This window comes from Pelobates fuscus, chromosome 4 (assembly GCF_036172605.1).
Source record: "Pelobates fuscus isolate aPelFus1 chromosome 4, aPelFus1.pri, whole genome shotgun sequence".
Lineage (NCBI taxonomy): Eukaryota > Metazoa > Chordata > Amphibia > Anura > Pelobatidae > Pelobates > Pelobates fuscus.
Window position 1 is genome coordinate 386,221,732 of NC_086320.1, and position 24,641 is coordinate 386,246,372.

At 47.6% G+C, this 24,641-nt stretch overlaps 1 protein-coding gene across 1 annotated transcript in view; it reads right to left on the reverse strand.

Moving 5' to 3' along the window:
* Positions 1-24,641, reverse strand: part of LOC134609506 (SCO-spondin-like) — a 267,787-nt gene that overhangs the window by 20,249 nt on the left and 222,897 nt on the right. Inside the window, exons 97-104 of the mRNA XM_063453166.1 lie at positions 21,513-21,652; positions 21,002-21,048; positions 16,566-16,802; positions 12,703-12,864; positions 11,464-11,580; positions 8,623-8,761; positions 5,576-5,778; positions 5,078-5,248 (exon numbers count right to left, since the gene is read on the reverse strand). Of these exons, the coding sequence (XP_063309236.1) occupies positions 5,078-5,248; positions 5,576-5,778; positions 8,623-8,761; positions 11,464-11,580; positions 12,703-12,864; positions 16,566-16,802; positions 21,002-21,048; positions 21,513-21,652 (1,216 nt within the window). The remainder of the gene's footprint in view (positions 1-5,077; positions 5,249-5,575; positions 5,779-8,622; positions 8,762-11,463; positions 11,581-12,702; positions 12,865-16,565; positions 16,803-21,001; positions 21,049-21,512; positions 21,653-24,641) is intronic.

Below are 24,641 nucleotides of genomic sequence, written 5' to 3' on the forward strand. Positions count from 1 at the left end.
GGGTACCGAACAAACGACGACCACCTATAGTCTGGCGTGTGTCTCCAATTAAACTGCGGCTTCTGTGGTTAACCGCAATATAATCACTTATCCTAAGGTGGTCGCCGTTCGTAAGCCGAACGCGAGGTGGTGGCCATCTTTTTGTCGTCGAATGCTCAGCGGGACTTGATCGTAAAACCCCTGGAACTATTATCGGCTACTGATTTGCACGAATTCCACTGAGGTGCCGATTGTCCCATCTGTTCGGACAGAAAGACACGAAAGCCAAACAAACAAACTTTATTCCCAGGGCTTCCCTACACCATTCGTGAGATATGAGCGCAATTCGTATACTTTGTGTGCTCAGATCCAAGCTGTCTGGAGATATGGTATGGGACCATTCGTGAGATATGAGCGCAATTCGTATACTTTGTGTGCTCAGATCCAAGCTGTCTGGAGATGGGTCGGATGGGTCATTTTACTATTATAATGTGAAAGTTGTGTATTTTTATCCTGTTTTTTGTGTGTGATAAAACGTGGGGATTTCATTTACCTGGAGATAATGGAGTTACTGTAACCGTTGAGACCAATTACCTCCAGGGTAGGGTGGAGTGTTTCATAAAATGCATTTTGTCCCTATTGGCTGTAAGATGGTGTTATCCTGTGTACCATCAGGTCCAGAGGGGTGTTCCTCTGGCCTGAAAACTTGTATTTAAGTCGTGCATGAATAGCCATTAAAACAGTTTGTTTTACCCTCAACTCGCAGCCTCGACTTGTGTTGTAGGGAAAGGTGTATTCAAGCTTTGATATAGCTAGTGGGATGTTCTACATTTCCAGGAATTAATACTGTATGCTGATCGGAGCGGTGCTCTCACTCTCCAAGTTCGGGAACCAGGATATCCAAGCGGTCCAACTTCCAGCCAGCCTGGAGGTAACCGTAACACCCACACTTAAAAACATGCCTGTAGTTCAAGGGTTTTATGGTTTGGACATGGTTGGAGACATGGCATGCTGTTTATGGGTTTGGATTGGGTCGGAGACATGGCATGCTGTTCATGGGTTTGGATTGGGTTCATGGGCGTAGGAACCCAAAAAAATCTGGGGGGGATAGCATTTTTACTCGCCGGTTATATTCTTATTCCGTAAACTAGGAGTTGTTTATCCCATTGTACAGCGCTACGGAATTTGCAGTCGCTATATAAATAATTAAATAATAACATTAAAGGGTCTCTACAAGGAAGGGGTTTTACTTACCCGGATACAGCGCCGGGATCCTCCTGATTAGAACCACCCCTACCCTTCCCATGAATATTAGAACCACCACTACCCCTTCCATGCACAAAAGAACCCCACCTACCCCTTCCACGCATATTAACCCCCTACCCCTTCCATGCATATTAGTACCCCCCTAACCACTTCCATGCATATTAGTACCCCCTAACCCCTTCCATGCATATTAGAACCCACCCTACCTCTTCCATTCATATTAGTACTCCCCTAACCCCTTCCAATAATTTTTCTACCTCCCCCCTCCTCCCATACATATTAGTAGCCCCCCCTAAACCCTTCCAATTATTTTTCTACCTACCCCTCTCCCCCTATCCTTATTAGTAGCCCCCCAACCCTTTCCAATTATTTTTCTGCCATGTTAACTAACGCCAGTGCTGGAGTGCCGCCGTGTTTACATTAAAAGGCCTGCAGGGACAGGCTATAGACACCAGAACCACTACATTAAGCTGCAGTGCTTCTGGGGACTATAGTGTTTCTTTAATGTGAGGTAAATTAGAGATTAGTGCCACGAATAATATACTAGATTGCCTACTTACAACCAGATGAGGATGATGATGGGCTCTAGCTGCAGTCTGGCTCCACTGGTCTGGTGTAGAACAGGCTCTCTGGAGGCTGTTTGTAACTGTGGTCCCAAAAATCAATGTTCTGTGAGAACGGGAAGCAGCTCCATTTTTTGGGGGCCCTTTACACAGCTCAAGGTCTGGGTCCCAGGGTCCACCTTCACGTTCCACCAATGAGTTTGTTCACAGGGGGTGGAGTAGGGGATGTCCTGATATGTGTGTAAGGAATGCATTGTGTGAATCTGTGTTTGTATGTGTAAGGGCTGCAAGGTGTGATTCTGTGTATGTACGGGATGCAGTGTGTGCGTCTGTAAGGGGTGCATTGAGTGTGTGTACGGGGTGCATTGAGTGTGTGTACGGGGTGCATTGAGTGTGTGTACGGGGTGCATTGAGTGTGTGTACGGGGTGCATTGAGTGTGTGTAAGGAATGCATTGAGTGTGTTAAGGATTGCATGATTGTGTGTGTGTGCACGGGGTGCATTGAGTGTGTGTAAGGATGAATTGTGTGTTTCTGTGTGTGTAAGGGTGGCATGATTGTGTGATTTTGTGTGATGGATGTCAATCTCTTTCTCCCCCTCCCTCCCTCCCTTGTCACTCTCTCTCTCTTCCTCCCTTGTCACTCTTTCTCCCCCTCTCTCCCTCCGTCCCCCCTTGTCACTCACTTTCTCCCCCCTCCCTCCCTGTTTCTTTCTCCCCCCCTCCCTCCCTGTTTCTTTCTCCCCCCCTCCCTCCCTGTTTCTTTCTCCCCCCTCCCTGTTCCTTTCCCACCCCCTCCCTGTTTCTTTCTCCCTCCCTGTTTCTTTCTCCCCCCCCTATTTCTTTCTCCCCCCCTCCCTGTCTCTTTCTCCCCCCTCCCTGTCTCTTTCTCCCCCCCTCCCTGTTTCTTTCTCCCCCCTCCCTCCCTGTTTCTTTCTCTCCCCTCCCGCCCTGTTTCTTTCTCCCCCCTCCCTCCCTGTTTCTTTCTCCCCCCCTCCCTGTTTCTTTATCCCCCCTCCCTGTTTCTTTATCCCCTCCCTCCCTGTTTCTTTATCCCCTCTCCCTCCCTGTTTCTTTATCCCCCCTCCCTCCCTGTTTCGTTATCCCCCCCTCCCTGTTTCTTTACCCCCTCCCTCCCCGTTTCTTTCTCCCCCGTTTCTTTATCCCCCCTCCCCCCCTGTTTCTTTATCCCCCCTCCCTCCCTGTTTCTTTATCCCCCCTCCCTCCCTGTTTCGTTATCCCCCCTCCCTGTTTCTTTATCCCCCCCTCCCTCCCTGTTTCTTTCTTCCCCCCCTCCCTCCCTGTTTCTTTCTTCCCCCCCTCCCTCCCTGTTTCTTTCTTCCCCCCTCCCCTCCCCTCCCTGTTTCTTTCTCCCCCTCTCCCTCCCTGTTTCTTTACCCCCCTCCCTCCCTGTTTCTTTACCCCCCTCCCTCCCTGTTTCTTTACCCCCCTCCCTCCCTGTTTCTTTCTCCCCCCTCCCTCCCTGTTTCTTTCTCCCCCCTCCCTCCCTGTTTCTTTATCTCCCCTGCCTCCCTCCCTGTTTCTTTCTCCCCCCCTCCCTCCCTGTTTCTTTCTCCCCTCCCTCCCTGTTTCTTTCTTCCCCCCGTTTCTTTATCCCCCCTCCCTCCCTGTTTCTTTATCCCCCCTCCCTCCCTGTTTCTTTATCCCCCCTCCCTCCCTGTTTCTTTCTTCCCCCCTCCCCTCCCCTCCCTGTTTCTTTCTCCCCCTCCTCCCTCCCTGTTTCTTTATCCCCCCTCCCTCCCTGTTTCTTTATCCCCCCTCCCTCCCTGTTTCTTTATCCCCCCTCCCTCCCTGTTTCTTTATCCCCCCTCCCTCCCTGTTTCTTTATCCCCCCTCCCTCCCTGTTTCTTTATCCCCCCCTCCCTCCCTGTTTCTTTATCCCCCCCTCCCTGTTTCTTTATCCCCCCTCCCTCCCTGTTTCTTTATCCCCCCTACCTCCCTGTTTCTTTATCCCCCCTCCCTCCCTGTTTCTTTATCCCCCCTCCCTGTTTCTTTACCCCCCTCCCTCCCTGTTTCTTTATCCCCCCCTCCCTCCCTGTTTCTTTATCCCCCCTCCCTCCCTGTTTCTTTATCCCCCCTCCCTCCCTGTTTCTTTACCCCCCCTCCCTCCCTGTTTCTTTACCCCCCCTCCCTCCCTGTTTCTTTACCCCCCCTCCCTCCCTGTTTCTTTACCCCCCTCCCTCCCTGTTTCTTTACCCCCCCTCCCTCCCTGTTTCTTTACCCCCCCCCCTCCCTCCCTGTTTCTTTACCCCCCCTCCCTCCCTGTTTCTTTACCCCCCCTCCTCCCTGTTTCTTTACCCCCCTCCCTGTTTCTTTATCCCCCTCCCTCCCTCCCTGTTTCTTTCTTCCCCCCCCTCCCCTCCCCTCCCTCCCTCCCTGTTTCTTTCTTCCCCCCCTCCCCTCCCCTCCCTGTTTCTTTCTTCCCCCCTCCCCTACCTGTGTTGTAGCATGGCCAAGCTCTGTACTGTCCGCGGGTACAGGGAGCTTTTGTTTCCTGTACCCAGCGGACTAAAAGGAAGTGCACACTCAGTGTTCACTTCCTTTTAGTCCGGCCGGGTACAGGAGACAGATGCTCCCTGTACCGGCGGACTATACAGCGCTCGGCCATGCTACATTGAGGGATGACAGGAGGGAGCGCTGAGCGCTTACCTCCTGTAAGCCCCTCTCCTCTGGCTGCGCCCAGCCCGGGCAGAGCTGCAGCCGCCTGAGGCTCTCTACAGAGCGCTCGGGCGGCTGCAGCAAAAGGGGGGCCGGCGGAGCTGGGGGGGGATTTCCCCATTACCTGTCCCCCCCGCATGATTTGCTGGGGGGGATGCGTCCCCCCCATCCCCCCCGGTTCCTACGCCCATGATTGGGTTGGAGACATGGCATGCTGCTTATGGTTTTGGACTTGGTTGGAGACATAGCATGATGTTTATGGGTTTGGACTGGGTTGAGTATATGGAATGCAGTTTATGGGTTGTGACTGAGTTTGATAAGTATCATGGGGTTTTGGGGTTGGGACTGGCTTTGGTATGGGACATGCAGTTTAGGGAGTTGATAGGTGTCATGCAGTACATGGGTTTAGACTGGGGTTGTTGCGTGTCTTCCACTCTATGCGTTTAGACTGTGTGGTGTATGTGGCATGCTGTTCATGGGTTTGATTCCTTGGATAAAATGTCTGAGGATGAATTGGGTTTCTAACAGAGCACACAGTTTATGGATATTTACACTGTTGTTGGGACATGGCTTGCAGTTTATGGGTTTGGTACCTGGGGTGCAGCTGTGTACGTTGCATGATCTGTGAAGAACCAATGGGGTGGTGCATATTTTTCCCCCAGGATCGGCTGGTACAATGATGGTTCTGTTCCTCTCGGATACCCCTCCTCCACAACTAGCGCTGCACTCTGTCCATTCTGACCACTCACTCAAAACACAATCAGCTGCAAGAGAAGCAAGGGCTCCAATTAGCACAGTTGGAGGCTCATGCTATAAATATGAATACGTCTAAATGTACAGAAATGTAGGCAGAGATATTTTAATAGTTAAATATCTGGTCAATTTGAATTAAAAACAAATTTTCACCATTTTCACAAGCAAGCATTAATGCAGTCTCTGGAGTCTGAAGTTGCCAGTGGAGAGCCTGAACGGATACACCAGAGATATTTATAGGGATATATATATATATATATATTTTGAGAATTTTTCCATGTATTTAGGAGACTCAATGAGCACCATGTTAGTACATAGCAGACTACGAATGGCATTACCTGGGCACGCTTCACTGTTACACTCTTCCACTTCCATTGTATCATTCCCGCAGGGTGCTCCATTGGGGCTCCTCTGTGAGCATGTGCGGGTCCTCTGTCTGTGTCCACCACCACAGCTCGCAGAACAGGGATCCCAGTCAGTCCAGGGTCCGTGGGATGGACAGGCCAGCTGTGTACAGGTGAAGGTCCCATTCACACAGGAACTGCACACAGAGAGAGGGGTTATTGGATGGAATTAGTACAATGAAAAGCTTGAGTCGAGCACTGTCTGTTGCGTTATAAGGATTACAACTCATTCCACTGTTTAACGTACTCATGGCAAAGAGATGGCTGTATCCATTTATAATAACTCTGTCCCAACAATGAGTTTGAAACATCTGACATGATTCGAGTAACTTTGTAATAATACTACATTCAATACCAATAATACAATCTTACTTTTCACTGCTGCCGTTAGAGTAACAAGAAGTTTTTGTTAGATTTAGAGGTCACGGTTATCATCTTTACATCAGTTAGGATAAGGGCTTCGCCACTGTATGTCCATCCTATGAGGATGCCAGGTTGGATGCAGGGATACGCTAATTTAACCTAAACTTTAACATTGGACAGCATTCTGACCAACATTCTGACCAGCATGGTAGCGATATTGGACAGCATTCTGACCGGCGCTGTGGTGATAGTGTACAGCATTCTGACCGGCGCTGTGGTGATAGTGTACAGCATTCTGACTAGCGCTGTGGTGATAGTGTACAGCATTCTGACTAGTGCTGTGGTGATAGTGTACAGCATTCTGACTAGCGCTGTGGTGATAGTGTACAGCATTCTGACCGGCGCTGTGGTGATAGTGTACAGCATTCTGACTAGCGCTGTGGTGATAGTGTACAGCATTCTGACCCGCGCTGTGGTGATAGTGTACAGCATTCTGACCGGCGCTGTGGTGATAGTGTACAGCATTCTGAACGGCGCAGTGGTGATAGTGTACAGCATTCTGACTAGCGCTGTGGTGATAGTGTACAGCATTCTGACTAGCGCTGTGGTGATAGTGTACAGCATTCTGACCGGCGCTGTGGTGATAGTGTACAGCATTCTGACCGGCGCTGTGGTGATAGTGTACAGCATTCTGACTAGCGCTGTGGTGATAGTGGACAGCATTCTGACTAGCGCTGTGGTGATAGTGTACAGCATTCTGACCGGCGCTGGGGTGATAGTAGACAGCATTCTGACTAGCGCTCTGGTGATAGTGTACAGCATTCTGACCGGCGCTGTGGTGATAGTGTACAGCATTCTGACCGGCGCTGTGGTGATAGTGTACAGCATTCTGACCGGCGCTGTGGTGATAGTGTACAGCATTCTGACCGGCGCTGTGGTGATAGTGTACAGCATTCTGACCGGCGCTGTGGTGATAGTGTACAGCATTCTGACCGGCGCTGTGGTGATAGTAGACAGCATTCTGACTAGCGCTCTGGTGATAGTGTACAGCATTCTGACCGGCGCTGTGGTGATAGTGTACAGCATTCTGACCGGCGCTGTGGTGATAGTGTACAGCATTCTGACCGGCGCTGTGGTGATAGTGTACAGCATTCTGACCGGCGCTGTGGTGATAGTAGACAGCATTCTGACTAGCGCTCTGGTGATAGTGTACAGCATTCTGACCGGCGCTGTGGTGATAGTGTACAGCATTCTGACCGGCGCTGTGGTGATAGTGTACAGCATTCTGACCGGCGCTGTGGTGATAGTGTACAGCATTCTGACCGGCGCTGTGGTGATAGTGTACAGCATTCTGACCGGCGCTGTGGTGATAGTGGACAGCATTCTGACCGGCGCTGTGGTGATAGTGGACAGCATTCTGACCGGCGCTGTGGTGATAGTGTACAGCATTCTGAATGGCGCTGTGGTGATAGTGTACAGCATTCTGACTAGCGCTGTGGTGATAGTGTACAGCATTCTGACTAGCGCTGTGGTGATAGTGTACAGCATTCTGACTAGCGCTGTGGTGATAGTGTACAGCATTCTGACCAGCGCTGTGGTGATAGTGTACAGCATTCTGACTGGCACTGTGGTGATAGTGGACAGCATTCTGACTAGCGCTGTGGTGATAGTGGACAGCATTCTGACTAGCGCTGTGGTGATAGTGTACAGCATTCTGACCGGCGCTGTGGTGATAGTGTACAGCATTCTGACCGGCGCTGTGGTGATAGTGTACAGCATTCTGAACGGCGCTGTGGTGATAGTGTACAGCATTCTGACTAGCGCTGTGGTGATAGTGTACAGCATTCTGACTAGCGCTGTGGTGATAGTGTACAGCATTCTGACCAGCGCTGTGGTGATAGTGGACAGCATTCTGACTAGCGCTGTGGTGATAGTGGACAGCATTCTGACTAGCGCTGTGGTGATAGTGTACAGCATTCTGACCGGCGCTGTGGTGATAGTGTACAGCATTCTGACCGGCGCTGTGGTGATAGTGTACAGCATTCTGACCAGCGCTGTGGTGATAGTGTACAGCATTCTGACTAGCGCTGTGGTGATAGTGTACAGCATTCTGACTAGCGCTCTGGTGATAGAGTACAGCATTCTGACCGGCGCTGTGGTGATAGTGGACAGGATTCTGACTAGCGCTGTGGTGATAGTGTACAGCATTCTGACTAGCGCTGTGGTGATAGTGGACAGCATTCTGACCGGCGCTGTGGTGATAGTGGACAGCATTCTGACCGGCGCAGTGGTGATAGTGTACAGCATTCTGACCGGCGCTGTGGTGATAGTGTACAGCATTCTGACCGGCGCTGTGGTGATAGTGTACAGCATTCTGACCGGCGCTGTGGTGATAGTGGACAGCATTCTGACTAGAGAGGTGGTTATATTGGACAGCAATCTGACCCATGCTATGGTGATGTTGTAGGGCTAAGAATTTAGTGCGATTACAGCATTGCTATAGGGAACACCAATGAAAAATTTTCTTTGCATTTTTAATGGATGATCAGATTCTCAAGAAAATCTGAAATGATTGAATATTGAAAATATTAACATTCTTCAATATATATATAACTTACCAATTATTGCATTCAACGAGCACAGTGTCGCCAGGGTTATACTCGATGGTAGCGTTAGCAGTGGGCAGGCCGCACCTACAGTCAGAGACTGGCACACACTTCCTGTCCTGCAGTAGCCAACCCTCTGGACAACGGCACCCTGCATAGATAAAATATCGGCATGATAGGGCTTCTGGGTAAATTAGTCACAATGCCAACAGGGGAAACAAGCTGTGAATTCACTGGTTTTGGTCCCAAGTTAAAGATCATTCCACACTTTTGATTGCAACACCTATAGTAATTGGCACTGTAGTGGTTCCCGGGTAACCCATATGGTTACCTCCGCTAATTCCTCCTCTCGGCCAGACTGGTACCATTAAACATACAAGCATCTATTCCTCCAGTAACCAGATGAAACATAGTTCTGGGAGTCAACTGATTTTATTCAGGCCACACACAGCTTTTATGCATAGACCCCTAACATGGGGTCTCCAACACAACATTACAGGATTTTCCTTCCAGGGTCCTTTATGCCTGAGAGATAATTACATGAGAAAAACTACAGATGGCATTTATTAATTACTTCCTTTGTGGTTTTGCACTAAAGTTACTAGGTGAGAGTGTTCAAATGGGGGACCAGGGTGGTTCTCGTTTGGGAGTCGAATGTAGAGTGTTCTGATACCATAACTCCCGAATGAATAAAAGATAAAACATACAAAGTTAGCGGTATGTTCCGCAACAGGCACTTTTATAAACACAAAAGTTATTTCCCTCATTTACCAAGGTCCATTGAGGATAAATTGTATCACGATGGTTTTCATGGAATTTATGGCAGCACCTGCGTGGGTACACCTCTAATATATATCTCCCAACAGTCCCGGATTCATTACCATCACAAGTTTGCAGTCCTGCCCTGCTGTTCCCACTTTGTACCCTGGATTATGCAGGTAGAGTAACCCTACTCATTCTGGTGGTGTGAATAATCAGGGCTGTATTGTTGCATAAACACTTCCCATGTATACACATTAAAATGAGGTATCCGGGACTCACAGGGGGGTTCTATATTAAAGTGAATCTGGTGAAAGTGCCAACAGTGGAACTATCAGTAGGACAATTCAATTCAATTGGTTTTCCTGGACCATGAATTTGGTTGGACTCATTGTGAGGAATGAAGGCCTGCCTGAAACTAGCAAACTAGCTATGGACATGTGGGATCTTAAATCTTCTCTGAATACTCTTGTTATGGTTTCCCCAGGCTAGCTGAGGGTTGGACCAGATAAAGGATGCTCCTAGCGCTCACCAAGGACCATCAGCACCGCACTGGACACCATAAGCACTGCAGACCCCACAAACCGCCGCAAGGCTCCAGGTTCCAGTGGGTGAAGCTCTTCTTTCCAGAGAGCAAAGCAGGAACAGGAACAAGCTCTTACAAGAGCTCAGTGAAGCTAAGGGAGTATGAAGAGCATAGCAATGTCTGTAGTAATTATAGCTGTCCCCTCCAAACACGAGTCAAGGCTGCGAGTTGAGGGTCAAGTAGAACTGGTTTAATAAACACAAAGGCATTTCTTACAGTTTTCCCCAAAAGGTTACCACCCACATGGACCTTGTGAAGCACAGGACACAAAGTCACAGCAGCCAATCAACACAGTATTGTACAATTAGACACTCCCAGCTAATGTACACAAACCCTCCCCTCTGCCTGTGATACAATTACCAAACACAATGGACTAACTCAATTACCACAAAATATCCAGTTTTACCCAAAGTCCAGAAACACCCCAAAACAACAACATATCCGTACAAATACATCCCTGGATAGCCCTGATCTGGGTGAACAACATATCCAAAAGTCACCCGGATCAGAGCAGGGGTTCAAAAGTTTTATGGATGTCTCTTTTGACCAACCGCAAGCATGGCTTTCATGCCCAAAACAGTTCCACAGATTTAGGCTGTGCGGCCGGTCCATCTCCTCCTTTATCCTGGAGATAATTGGCTTAAGTGGCTGTGGTAACCTAATTATCTCCAGTAACAGGAAATATCTCTAAGTCAAAAATCACATAAAAATACATAACTCTTATAATATAATGTTTAACCTATATGTCCAACATATCCTTGGATCTGAGCGCTCAATATGTCCAATGTTAAAAGTGCCCTATAGTACAAGGAAGGGTGAGGTCAGAAAATAGCTAGGGCTGATGGGAGATTGAGGAGGGACAAAGCAGCCAGTTTCAACTGGTCTGGCAGTGTCCCTGGGACAACGCCCTGATGGATAACAATAGGACAGGAAAAAGGGGGAGAGGAAGAGGCACATTTTCCCATGGATTTAACCCCTTAAGGACACATGACATGTGTGACATGTCATGATTCCCTTTTATTCCAGAAGTTTTGGCCTTAAGGGGTTAAAGGGGCAGACAAAGTGTTTTAAAATCCAATAAGCCCAAATAGACTTTTTAGCAAGTATTTTTGCAGGGCCCATAGTCTTGGGGGAGGAGGCTGGCAAGTAGTCCCCTCCAAAAACTCATGGCAAACTCCCTAAAAACATGATGTTGCCATACTGGATAGAACATCCCATGACGTTGCCATACTGGATAGAACATCCCATGAAGTGCCACACTGGATAGAACATCCCATGAAGTGCCACACTGGATAGAACATCCCATGAAGTGCCACACTGGATAGAACATATCATAAAGTGCAATACTGGATAGAACATCCCATGAAGTGCCATACTGGATAGAACATCCCATGAAGTGCCATACTGGATAGAACATCACATGAAGAGCAATTCTGGATAGAACATCCCATGAAGTGCCATACTGCACGGCACATAAAGTGGCAGATCTGACTGAATGAGCCACGTACCTGTTCGGCACTGCCCCTGAAGACATTCCACGTGTTTCCATAGGTCTGCACAAGCACGTGGACACTGGTTTGCACAGGACATCTTAAGAGCCTTTCCACGGTCTTCACATTCCTCACCTTGGATGGAGAGATATATAGATAATGTGAGAAACATGCCTAAGGCTCTCAGATAACTGGGAACATTCACTGACTGTTCGTTACCGGACCCCCAGGTGTAGAGAACAGTTATCTTAACCCCATTCTTTCCCTGACAGCTGATCAGATCTAATTTATATTCATTATTACATGACACGGCAGCAGGGGAGTTACCAGTATTTCTGAGGGACAGAACTCTATATGCAGAGGACACTGGGCATTTAGCTCTATATACAGAGGGCACTGGGCAGTTAGCTCTATATACAGGGGGCACTGGGCAGTTAGCCCTATATACAGGGGGCACTGAGCAGTTAGCCCTATATACAGGGGGCACTGAGCAGTTAGCCCTATATACAGGGGGCACAGGGCAGTTGGCTCTATATACTGAGGGCACTGGGCAGTAAGCTCTATATACATGTGGCACAGGGCAGTAAGCTCTATATACATGTGGCACAGGGCAGTTAGCTCTATATACATGGGGCACAGAGCAGTTAGCTCTCTATACATGGGGCACAGGGCAGTTGGCTCTGGGCAGTTGGCTCTATATACAGGGGCACTGGGCATTTAGCTCTATATACAGAGGGCACTGGGCAGTTAGCTCTATATACAGGGGGCACTGGGCAGTTAGCCCTATATACAGGGGGCACTGGGCAGTTAGCCCTATATACAGGGGGCACTGGGCAGTTAGCCCTATATACAGGGGGCACTGAGCAGTTAGCCCTATATACAGGGGGCACTGAGCAGTTAGCCCTATATACAGGGGGCACAGGGCAGTTGGCTCTATATACTGAGGGCACTGGGCAGTAAGCTCTATATACATGTGGCACAGGGCAGTAAGCTCTATATACATGTGGCACAGGGCAGTTAGCTCTATATACATGGGGCACAGAGCAGTTAGCTCTATATACATGAGGCACAGAGCAGTTAGCTCTATATACATGGGGCACAGGGCAGTTGGCTCTGGGCAGTTGGCTCTATATACAGGGGCACTGGGCAGTTGGCTCTGGGCAGTTGGCTCTATATACAGGGGCACTGGGCAGTTAGCTCTATATACAGAGGGCAGTGGGCAGTTAGCTCTATATACTGGGGGCACTAGGTAGTTACCTGGGCATGCTGCTGTATTGCAGCTCTCTGACTGGAATCGTGGACCCTCACACAGTCTGCTGCCCACCGGGTGATGAACATGACGCCAGCGAACTCGAAATCCTCCACTACAGGGTGCTCGGCATGCGCTCCACTCCCCCCACTCACTCCAGATGCAGAGATCTGAGAGGAATACAGATTCCTTGTATTTCCAGACAGTACCCCATATTACAGAGACTCAGTGAGGTAACACTCACACTCCCTTCAGACACTATACCCCACAATACTGAGACTAAGTGAGGTTACACTCACACTCCGTTCAGACACTATACCCCACAATACTGAGACTCACTGAGGTTACACTCACACTCCGTTCAGACACTATATCCCACAATACTGAGACTCAGTGAGGTTACACTCACACTCCGTTCAGACACTATATCCCACAATACTGAGACTCAGTGAGGTTACACTCACACTCCCTTCAGACACTATATCCCACAATACTGAGACTCAGTGAGGTTACACTCACACTCCGTTCAGACACTATACCCCACAATACTGAGACTCACTGAGGTTACACTCACACTCCGTTCAGACACTATACCCCACAATACTGAGACTCACTGAGGTTACACTCACACTCCGTTCAGACACTATACCCCACAATACTGAGACTCACTGAGGTTACACTCACACTCCGTTCAGACACTATATCCCACAATACTGAGACTCACTGAGGTTACACTCACACTCCGTTCAGACACTATACCCCACAATACTGAGACTCACTGAGGTTACACTCACACTCCGTTCAGACACTATACCCCACAATACTGAGACTCACTGAGGTTACACTCACACTCCGTTCAGACACTATATCCCACAATACTGAGACTCAGTGAGGTACACTCACACTCCGTTCAGACACTGTACCCCACAATACTGAGACTCACTGAGGTTACACTCACACTCCGTTCAGACACTATATCCCACAATACTGAGACTCAGTGAGGTTACACTCACACTCCGTTCAGACACTATATCCCACAATACTGAGACTCAGTGAGGTTACACTCACACTCCGTTCAGACACTATATCCCACAATACTGAGACTCAGTGAGGTTACACTCACACTCCCTTCAGACACTATATCCCACAATACTGAGACTCAGTGAGGTTACACTCACACTCCGTTCAGACACTATACCCCACAATACTGAGACTCACTGAGGTTACACTCACACTCCGTTCAGACACTATACCCCACAATACTGAGACTCACTGAGGTTACACTCACACTCCGTTCAGACACTATACCCCACAATACTGAGACTCACTGAGGTTACACTCACACTCCGTTCAGACACTATATCCCACAATACTGAGACTCACTGAGGTTACACTCACACTCCGTTCAGACACTATACCCCACAATACTGAGACTCACTGAGGTTACACTCACACTCTGTTCAGACACTATACCCCACAATACTGAGACTCACTGAGGTTACACTCACACTCCGTTCAGACACTATATCCCACAATACTGAGACTCAGTGAGGTACACTCACACTCCGTTCAGACACTGTACCCCACAATACTGAGACTCACTGAGGTTACACTCACACTCCGTTCAGACACTATATCCCACAATACTGAGACTCAGTGAGGTTACACTCACACTCCGTTCAGACACTATATCCCACAATACTGAGACTCAGTGAGGTTACACTCACACTCCGTTCAGACACTATATCCCACAATACTGAGACTCAGTGAGGTTACACTCACACTCCCTTCAGACACTATATCCCACAATACTGAGACTCAGTGAGGTTACACTCACACTCCGTTCAGACACTATACCCCACAATACTGAGACTCACTGAGGTTACACTCACACTCCGTTCAGACACTATACCCCACAATACTGAGACTCACTGAGGTTACACTCACACTCCGTTCAGACACTATATCCCACAATACTGAGACTCAGTGAGGTTACACTCACACTCCCTTCAGACACTATATCCCACAATACTGAGACTCAGTGAGGTTACACTCACACTCCGTTCAGACACTATACCCCACAATACTGAGACTCACTGAGGTTACACTCACACTCCGTTCAGACACTATACCCCACAATACTGAGACTCACTGAGGTTACACTCACACTCCGTTCAGACACTATACCCCACAATACTGAGACTCACTGAGGTTACACTCACACTCCGTTCAGACACTATACCCCACAATACTGAGACTCAGTGAGGTTACACTCACACTCCGTTCAGACACTATACCCCACAATACTGAGACTCACTGAGGATACACTCACACTCCGTTCAGACACTATACCCCACAATACTGAGACTCACTGAGGTTACACTCACACTCCGTTCAGACACTATATCCCACAATACTGAGACTCACTGAGGTTACACTCACACTCCGTTCAGACACTATATCCCACAATACTGAGACTCAGTGAGGTTACACTCACACTCCGTTCAGACACTATATCCCACAATACTGAGACTCAGTGAGGTAACACTCACACTCCGTTCAGACACTATATCCCACAATACTGAGACTCAGTGAGGTACACTCACACTCCGTTCAGACACTATATCCCACAATACTGAGACTCAGTGAGGTACACTCACACTCCGTTCAGACACTATATCCCACAATACTGAGACTCAGTGAGGTTACACTCACACTCCGTTCAGACACTATACCCCACAATACTGAGACTCACTGAGGTTACACTCACACTCCGTTCAGACACTATACCCCACAATACTGAGACTCACTGAGGTTACACTCACACTCCGTTCAGACACTATACCCCACAATACTGAGACTCACTGAGGTTACACTCACACTCCGTTCAGACACTATACCCCACAATACTGAGACTCAGTGAGGTTACACTCACACTCCGTTCAGACACTATACCCCACAATACTGAGACTCACTGAGGTTACACTCACACTCCGTTCAGACACTATACCCCACAATACTGAGACTCACTGAGGTTACACTCACACTCCGTTCAGACACTATATCCCACAATACTGAGACTCACTGAGGTTACACTCACACTCCGTTCAGACACTATACCCCACAATACTGAGACTCACTGAGGTTACACTCACACTCCGTTCAGACACTATACCCCACAATACTGAGACTCAGTGAGGTTACACTCACACTCCGTTCAGACACTATACCCCACAATACTGAGACTCACTGAGGTTACACTCACACTCCGTTCAGACACTATACCCCACAATACTGAGACTCAGTGAGGTTACACTCACACTCCGTTCAGACACTATATCCCACAATACTGAGACTCAGTGAGGTAACACTCACACTCCGTTCAGACACTATATCCCACAATACTGAGACTCAGTGAGGTTACACTCACACTCCGTTCAGACACTATATCCCACAATACTGAGACTCACTGAGGTTACACTCACACTCCGTTCAGACACTATATCCCACAATACTGAGACTCACTGAGGTTACACACACTCCGTTCAGACACTATACCCCACAATACTGAGACTCACTGAGGTTACACTCACACTCCGTTCAGACACTATACCCCACAATACTGAGACTCAGTGAGGTTACACTCACACTCCGTTCAGACACTATATCCCACAATACTGAGACTCAGTGAGGTAACACTCACACTCCGTTCAGACACTATATCCCACAATACTGAGACTCAGTGAGGTTACACTCACACTCCGTTCAGACACTATATCCCACAATACTGAGACTCAGTGAGGTACACTCACACTCCGTTCAGACACTATATCCCACAATACTGAGACTCAGTGAGGTTACACTCACGCACCTTCACATATCCTCTTGTCAGGACACAGTCTCTCCTGTGTGACCTCCCCTGAACATGCTGAAGGTGACCCATTCCAGAGGAAGCCAGTTTGGGCGTTGAGGCAGACGCGGTGTCGCTGTTGGACGGAGGAGAATGGCGGGTGCTCTGTGCCATGCAGGAGTGGAACATCCAATAACTGAGAGGGCAGGCAGGGGCTGCAAGGGGACCACTCTGACCAATCGCTTAATAATGCTTCCCCTATGTAGCCAGGGCGAAAAACGACAGTGACAAATCAGAGATTGTAAGAAAAACAGAACAGAAACACACACAGGACTCCACAATACGGTGACTCCCATATATACAGTGTTATTCACTAATGTACTGAATGGGCAACCCATCTGGCTGCAAAATCTGTACATTGTTTGTGCTACTCATCGACAGCCAGATGTTGCAATTCAGGTCTCAAACAGGCCTGAATTTGACCCAGATTTCGTCCCTACCATGCACCGCCGAATGGCTGGAATCCAGACCGAATGCTTAAAATCTGGGCCCTGATTTAAACAAAAAAAAAAAAACACAGAATTATTTGAATCTTATGTTTCCCACCTCGCCCGCCTGTGTTTAGCAGGTGGGGGCTATTCTAATATTCAGATGGAGGACAATAGCTTGAACAATGGCTGGGTATATAGTCTATTCTAATATTCATATGGAGGACCTAGTTACTCCCTGGCCCCCACCCATTGGCCTAGTTGTAATATTCAGGGGATGACCTAATGTCCTCCTACTCTTTGGGTCATCCAGTCTGAATATTAAAATTAGGTCCACATCCCTGATTATTAAAATAGACCCTAAAAAGCTGACCATGGGTTGTGGCAGCTAGGTGGAAAGTGACCTGTCCACCCCCTATTGCTTATTTAAAAGTCCCCCATTATTTCACAGGCCCCACCTCCATGGGTGAGGCCTTTCTAGTTACCAAAACAAACTATTTAATGTGGCTGCTATATTATGAACCCCCGGGCCACTGAGGGGAACTGTAACAATTCGCCCACTCTTTGCTGGAGCTGCCAGAATGCAAATAGTTCGGATTTGTTTTTTAAATCCGTGTCTGGATTTCAGCCACCCGGCAGCGTTTAAAGCCTGAATTGCAAAATTCGGATATTGTTATATAGTCTGAACAATGGCTGGGGATATACAGTCTGAACAATGGCTGCGGATATACAGTCTGAACAATGGCTGGGGATATACAGTCTGAACAATGGCTGGGGATATACAGTCTGAACAATGGCTGGGGATATACAGTCTGAACAATGGCTGGGGATATACAGTCTGAACAATGGCTGGGGATATACAGTCTGAACAATGGCTGGGGATATACAGTCTGAACAATGGCTGGGGATATACAGTCTGAACAATGGCTGGGGATATACAGTCTGAACAATGGCTGGGGATATACAGTCTGAACAATGGCTGGGGATATACAGTCTGAACAATGGCTGGGGATATACAGTCTGAACAATGGCTGGGGATATACAGTCTGAACAATGGCTGGGGATATACAGTCTTAATGGCTGGGGATATACAGTCTGAACAATGGCTGGGGATATACAGTCTGAACAATGGCTGGGGATATACAGTCTGAACAATGGCTGGGGATATACAGTCTGAACAATGGCTGGGGATATACAGTCTGAACAATGGCTGGGGATATACAGTCTGAACAATGGCTGGGCATATACAGTCTGAACAATGGCTGGGGATATACAGTCTGAACAATGGCTGGGGATATACAGTCTGAACAATGGCTGGGGATATACAGTCTGAACAATGGCTGGGGATATACAGTCTTAATGGCTGGGGATATACAGTCTGAACAATGGCTGGGGATATACAGTCTGAACAATGGCTGGGGATATACAGTCTGAACAATGGCTGGGGATATACAGTCTGAACAATGGCTGGGGATATACAGTCTGAACAATGGCTGGGGATATACAGTCTGAACAATGGCTGGGGATATACAGTCTGAACAATGCCTGGGGATATACAGTCTGAACAATGCCTGGGGATATAGTCTGAACAATGGCTGGGGATATACAGTCTGAACAATGGCTGGGGATATACAGTCTGAACAATGGCTGGGGATATACAGTCTGAACAATGGCTGGGGATATACAGTCTGAACAATGGCTGGGGATATACAGTCTGAACAATGGCTGGGGATATACAGTCTGAACAATGGCTGGGGATATACAGTCTGAACAATGGCTGGGGATATACAGTCTTAATGGCTGGGGATATACAGTCTGAACAATGGCTGGGGATATACAGTCTGAACAATGGCTGGGGATATACAGTCTGAACAATGGCTGGGGATATACAGTCTGAACAATGGCTGGGGATATACAGTCTGAACAATGGCTGGGGATATACAGTCTGAACAATGGCTGGGGATATACAGTCTGAACAATGGCTGGGGATATACAGTCTGAACAATGCCTGGGGATATACAGTCTGAACAATGCCTGGGGATATAGTCTGAACAATGGCTGGGGATATACAGTCTGAACAATGGCTGGGGATATACAGTCTGAACAATGGCTGGGGACATATAGTCTGAACAATGGCTGGGGATATACAGTCTGAACAATGGCTGGGGATATACAGTCTGAACAATGGCTGGGGATATACAGTCTGAACAATGGCTGGGGATATACAGTCTGAACAATGGCTGGGGATATACAGTCTGAACAATGGCTGGGGATATACAGTCTGAACAATGGCTGGGGATATACAGTCTGAACAATGGCTGGGGATATACAGTCTTAATGGCTGGGGATATACAGTCTGAACAATGGCTGGGGATATACAGTCTGAACAATGGCTGGGGATATACAGTCTGAACAATGGCTGGGGATATACAGTCTGAACAATGGCTGGGGATATACAGTCTGAACAATGGCTGGGGATATACAGTCTGAACAATGGCTGGGGATATACAGTCTGAACAATGGCTGGGGATATACAGTCTGAACAATGGCTGGGGATATACAGTCTGAACAATGGCTGGGTATATAGTCTGAACAATGGCTGGGGATATATAGTCTGAACAATGGCTGGGGATATACAGTCTGAACAATGGCTGGGGATATAGTCTGAACAATGGCTGGGGATATACAGTCTGAACAATGGCTGGGGATATACAGTCTGAACAATGGCTGGGGATATACAGTCTGAACAATGGCTGGGGATATACAGTCTGAACAATGGCTGGGGATATACAGTCTGAACAATGGCTGGGGATATACAGTCTGAACAATGGCTGGGGATATACAGTCTGAACAATGGCTGGGGATATACAGTCTGAACAATGGCTGGGGATATAGTCTGAACAATGGCTGGGGATATACAGTCTGAACAATGGCTGGGGATATACAGTCTGAACAATGGCTGGGGATATACAGTCTGAACAATGGCTGGGGATATACAGTCTGAACAATGGCTGGGGATATACAGTCTGAACAATGGCTGGGGATATACAGTCTGAACAATGGCTGGGGATATACAGTCTGAACAATGGCTGGGGATATACAGTCTGAACAATGGCTGGGGATATACAGTCTGAACAATGGCTGGGGATATACAGTCTGAACAATGGCTGGGGATATACAGTCTGAACAATGGCTGGGGATATACAGTCTGAACAATGGCTGGGGATATACAGTCTGAACAATGGCTGGGGATATAGTCTGAACAATGGCTGGGGATATACAGTCTGAACAATGGCTGGGAATATACAGTCTGAACAATGGCTGGGGATATACAGTCTGAACAATGGCTGGGTATATAGTCTGAACAATGGCTGGGGATATACAGTCTGAACAATGGCTGGGGATATACAGTCTCAACAATGGCTGGGGATATACAGTCTGAACAATGGCTGGGGATATACAGTCTGAACAATGGCTGGGGATATACAGTCTGAACAATGGCTGGGGATATACAGTCTGAACAATGGCTGGGGATATACAGTCTGAACAATGGCTGGGGATATACAGTCTGAACAATGGCTGGGGATATACAGTCTGAACAATGGCTGGGGATATACAGTCTGAACAATGGCTGGGGATATACAGTCTGAACAATGGCTGGGGATATACAGTCTGAACAATGGCTGGGGATATACAGTCTGAACAATGGCTGGGGATATACAGTCTGAACAATGGCTGGGGATATACAGTCTGAACAATGGCTGGGGATATACAGTCTCAACAATGGCTGGGGATATACAGTCTGAACAATGGCTGGGGATATACAGTCTGAACAATGGCTGGGGATATAGTCTGAACAATGGCTGGGGATATAGTCTGAACAATGGGTGGGTTTTGCAGTCCGAATTGTATTTTTAGTTTTATTTATATAGAAGTTTGTGGGACAGGTAGTTCCATCACAAAACTCACCTTGACATTTCTTTCTGTTGCACTGAAGCTCCCCCTGCTGGCAGATACTGGAAAGACACAGCTATAAGTTATGTTCATTGGTAGAAGAGGAGATAATTACTATATACACATTTATTACATAACCCCCTCTACTACTGTTGTTAGATCCCAGACTGCTCTTATTACATGACCCCTCCTAGACTGCTCTGCATAACCGCCTCCCAGACTGCTGTTATTACATAAACCCCTTCTCAATTACTCTCAAGACTACTATTATTACATAACCCCCTCCCATCCTGCTTTTATTATATAACCCCCATCATGCTTACTCTTATTACATAACCCCCTGCTTTGCTTTTATTATATAACCCCCATCATGCTTACTCTTATCACATAACCCCTCCAGCCTGCTTTTATTATATTACCCCCTCCATAACTGTCCTCTAAGCTGCTCTGAGATTGATTGCTCTCAGATATCTTCTGTAATAAAGGATTGCCTAAATTCACGGATTACGTTGAATACTCCACTCACCATTCCCTGCATCCCATGTGCACAGTATGTCCGGGAGGAATATATACAGTCTTCGGTGATCCGGTATTCCCAGACTGTGATATGTACAGACAACCACATTCCTGGGCACGTACACACTCCCCATTCTGCTCCAATGTTCCCTTACAGGACACAGAATGACATTATCATTAGATTTACCCGGAGCAACCCTGAACTTTCCTGCAACTGCTAAAACTTCAAACAGAGCGCTCTCGGTTCCAGGACCAGCAATCTGGACGCTTTTTGGAGGGTTAGCAGAGGGGGAAGGTGAGGAAGCAAATGACACCAAGGACTTGGGGGAGCTCCATGTACCCATGGAAAGCACTGTGTTTTTAGATGACCAGTACTCTGGAACCCTGTGCCGTGTGCCGCTGAACTTGGACTCCCACCTAATTCGGGCTAGCCACATCCAATCCAGGCACTTTTTGTACGGAATGAGCACTCCAGAGAGACCTTTCCATGGGATATATAACATGTGGGGTTGCTCTATTATATGAAGTATGTTTGGGGGGGATTTCTGTATTGCGCTCTCTGTATCCCGGATATAATGAGTTTTTAACCCAGAGCTAACTCAATTATATCCCAGACACAGAGGTGCCTGGTGGGCTTGTGTTATATAGAATGGAGACCCCATTCTGTGGTCTATGTATAAATTCCTGTGCTACGCCTAAATAAAACCAGTTCTTCCCCATTCACTAAGTCTCGACTAGTGTTTGGGTGAGACCGTGGTATATAATGCAGCAGAGAGCATAACACTCTAGGGCTATAATCACAAGGTAAAGGGCCACCTTTACGGTGACAACCAGGGTACATAACCACAGAAAGTGTTTAGGACTAGGCGGTGATTAGGGCTAGGCAGTGCCTGGAGAGGACTACTGGCTAGCCTCCTGCCTTCCGACTATGGCCCCTGTGCTGATAGCTGTATTTTCCCCTGCAGAAAGGTTTATTTGTGTATTTCTGCCGAGTGTTCGGGACTTTCAGTATGTGAGTAGTGCTACCCCAGATAGCTATGCCATGGAGCCTATTCGTGTATGAAAGACTATGGAAAAGACTTTGGCTCCATGGCGATTGAATTGTATGTATGTGATCTGAGTGCCATTCAATCATAATGTGCACTCAGATCTAAGCTATCTGGGGATATGTTGCATGTATATGTTTTATGTAGTAATTGTAACATTGTGTAATTTTATGTATTTTTGTAACCATGTGGTTAATGGAGTCTTGCCTCTGTCCTGGGAGATAATTTGATTACTTCCCAATTATCTCCAGGATAGAGAGGAGGGATTGTGATGTCACTGTAGGAGTGTTGTGTTTGTATTGTCTGTGATTGGTTGTACTGTGTCCCACCCTGTGGGATGTCCCCTTGCATGGGGACTTGCATAAAAGCCAGTGTGTGGTCATTAAAATCAGATCATCTTGAACCTTTCTTGAAGCCTTGGCTCATGTTTGGGGGAAGGGATACCTACACTCTGGGGATTGCTATAATCACTTACTCCCCAGAGTAAGCTCTTGCAATAGCTTGATTTGTTCCTGCTACGCTCTCTGAATTTAGGAGAGGGTCACCCACTGGGAGCTGGATCCTGGTCGTGGATCCAGGGTGGGTGGAGCCGGCGAGACCCCGGCGCAGCTGTATCGCTGGAAGTGGGGTCTGCAGTGCTGATGGTGTTGGTTGGAGTGCTTGGAGTCCTCAGCGAGCACTAGGAGCATTGATTGGCGGAGGTACTCAGTCGGAGTACCAGCGTTCCGTCACAGGTGTTTAGGGGGTGGAGGTTTTTAGGGTTAGGAGGTGTTTAGGGTTAAGTAGTATTTAGGTAGTGTTTAGGGTTAGGTGGTGTGACAAATGCCTTCTCCATGGATTACACCCTGTTAAAATATTTTTGTTCATTTTAATTGTGATGCCTTGAATTATTCGGTATACGAACTAACTAAACACTTAAAACCTGCCCATTTCGTATACAGAACAAACAACCGAACGGCCAAACCACCCAGAGCTGTTGTGTGCCACTCATTAACCTGTCTGACCTCTTTCACACTTACGGAAACTACAAACTAATAACATCCTAAGTGGTCGGCTGGGTGGCCGTCGTTCGTATGGCCGAACATGAGATGGCAGCCATCTTAACTCCGCGAACGCCTACAGCGGTGTTTGGTCTTCGAGTGCATGGAACTAAAATCGTCCACACTATGGCGCGAACACTGCTGGGTCCTCCAGCCACAAGTATGTGCAGTTCATTTTGAGTCACTGGAACAGCGTTCGGTAGAACTAAAGTCCCGAACGGGGGGCACACGATCAGCTCTCATACACACTGATACCTTCGGTATTTTATTATGTTTTGAACTCCCGAAAGAGACCGACCGCACAGCCTGAATCTATGGAACTATTTTGGGCAGGAGCTTTGTGTGTAGTCGGTAAGAAAAAGGACACTAATGGGAATCCTAAAACCCTGAACCGATCTGGGGCATTTTTGGATGTTGGTTACTCCAAGGGAACAGCCAAACACAGCAAAGTAAGCCAAGATTCTCCCAACACCTCCCTAATAACTGGACGACACTCAGCTCTGGGGTAATAACTGGTTTTAATGGAGGCACACTTGCCTTTTATGCGATTTTACCCAACAAGGGTGACACCCAGGTGGACCTTGTTGGGCACAGGGACACAAAGTTAACAAGCCAATGAAACAGTGTTGTACATGGAGACACTCCCATACAGTATGCACAATCCCTTCCCTTTGCCTGGGAGACAATATAGTAACTCAATTATCCCCAGGCAGGAAAACACAAAGTTTATTTACACAAAGTTTCAGAAGTACCTCAAAAACATAAAATATCCCATAAATGTCACATCCCTGGATAGCTCTGATCTGGGTGAACAACATATAAAAAAAAAATAAAATAAAAAATCACCCAGATCAGAGCCGGGGTTCAAGAATTCCTTGGAAGTCACTTTTCGACTGACCGCATGCATGGCTTCATGCCCAAAATAGTTCCAGAGAATTAGGCTGTGCGGCCGATCTATTTTATCAGACCAAATCCAAAGGCCACTACTCCATACTAATTCTTCTTGACCTCTCAGCGGCCTTTGACACCGTTGATCATGCTCTCCTTATTCAA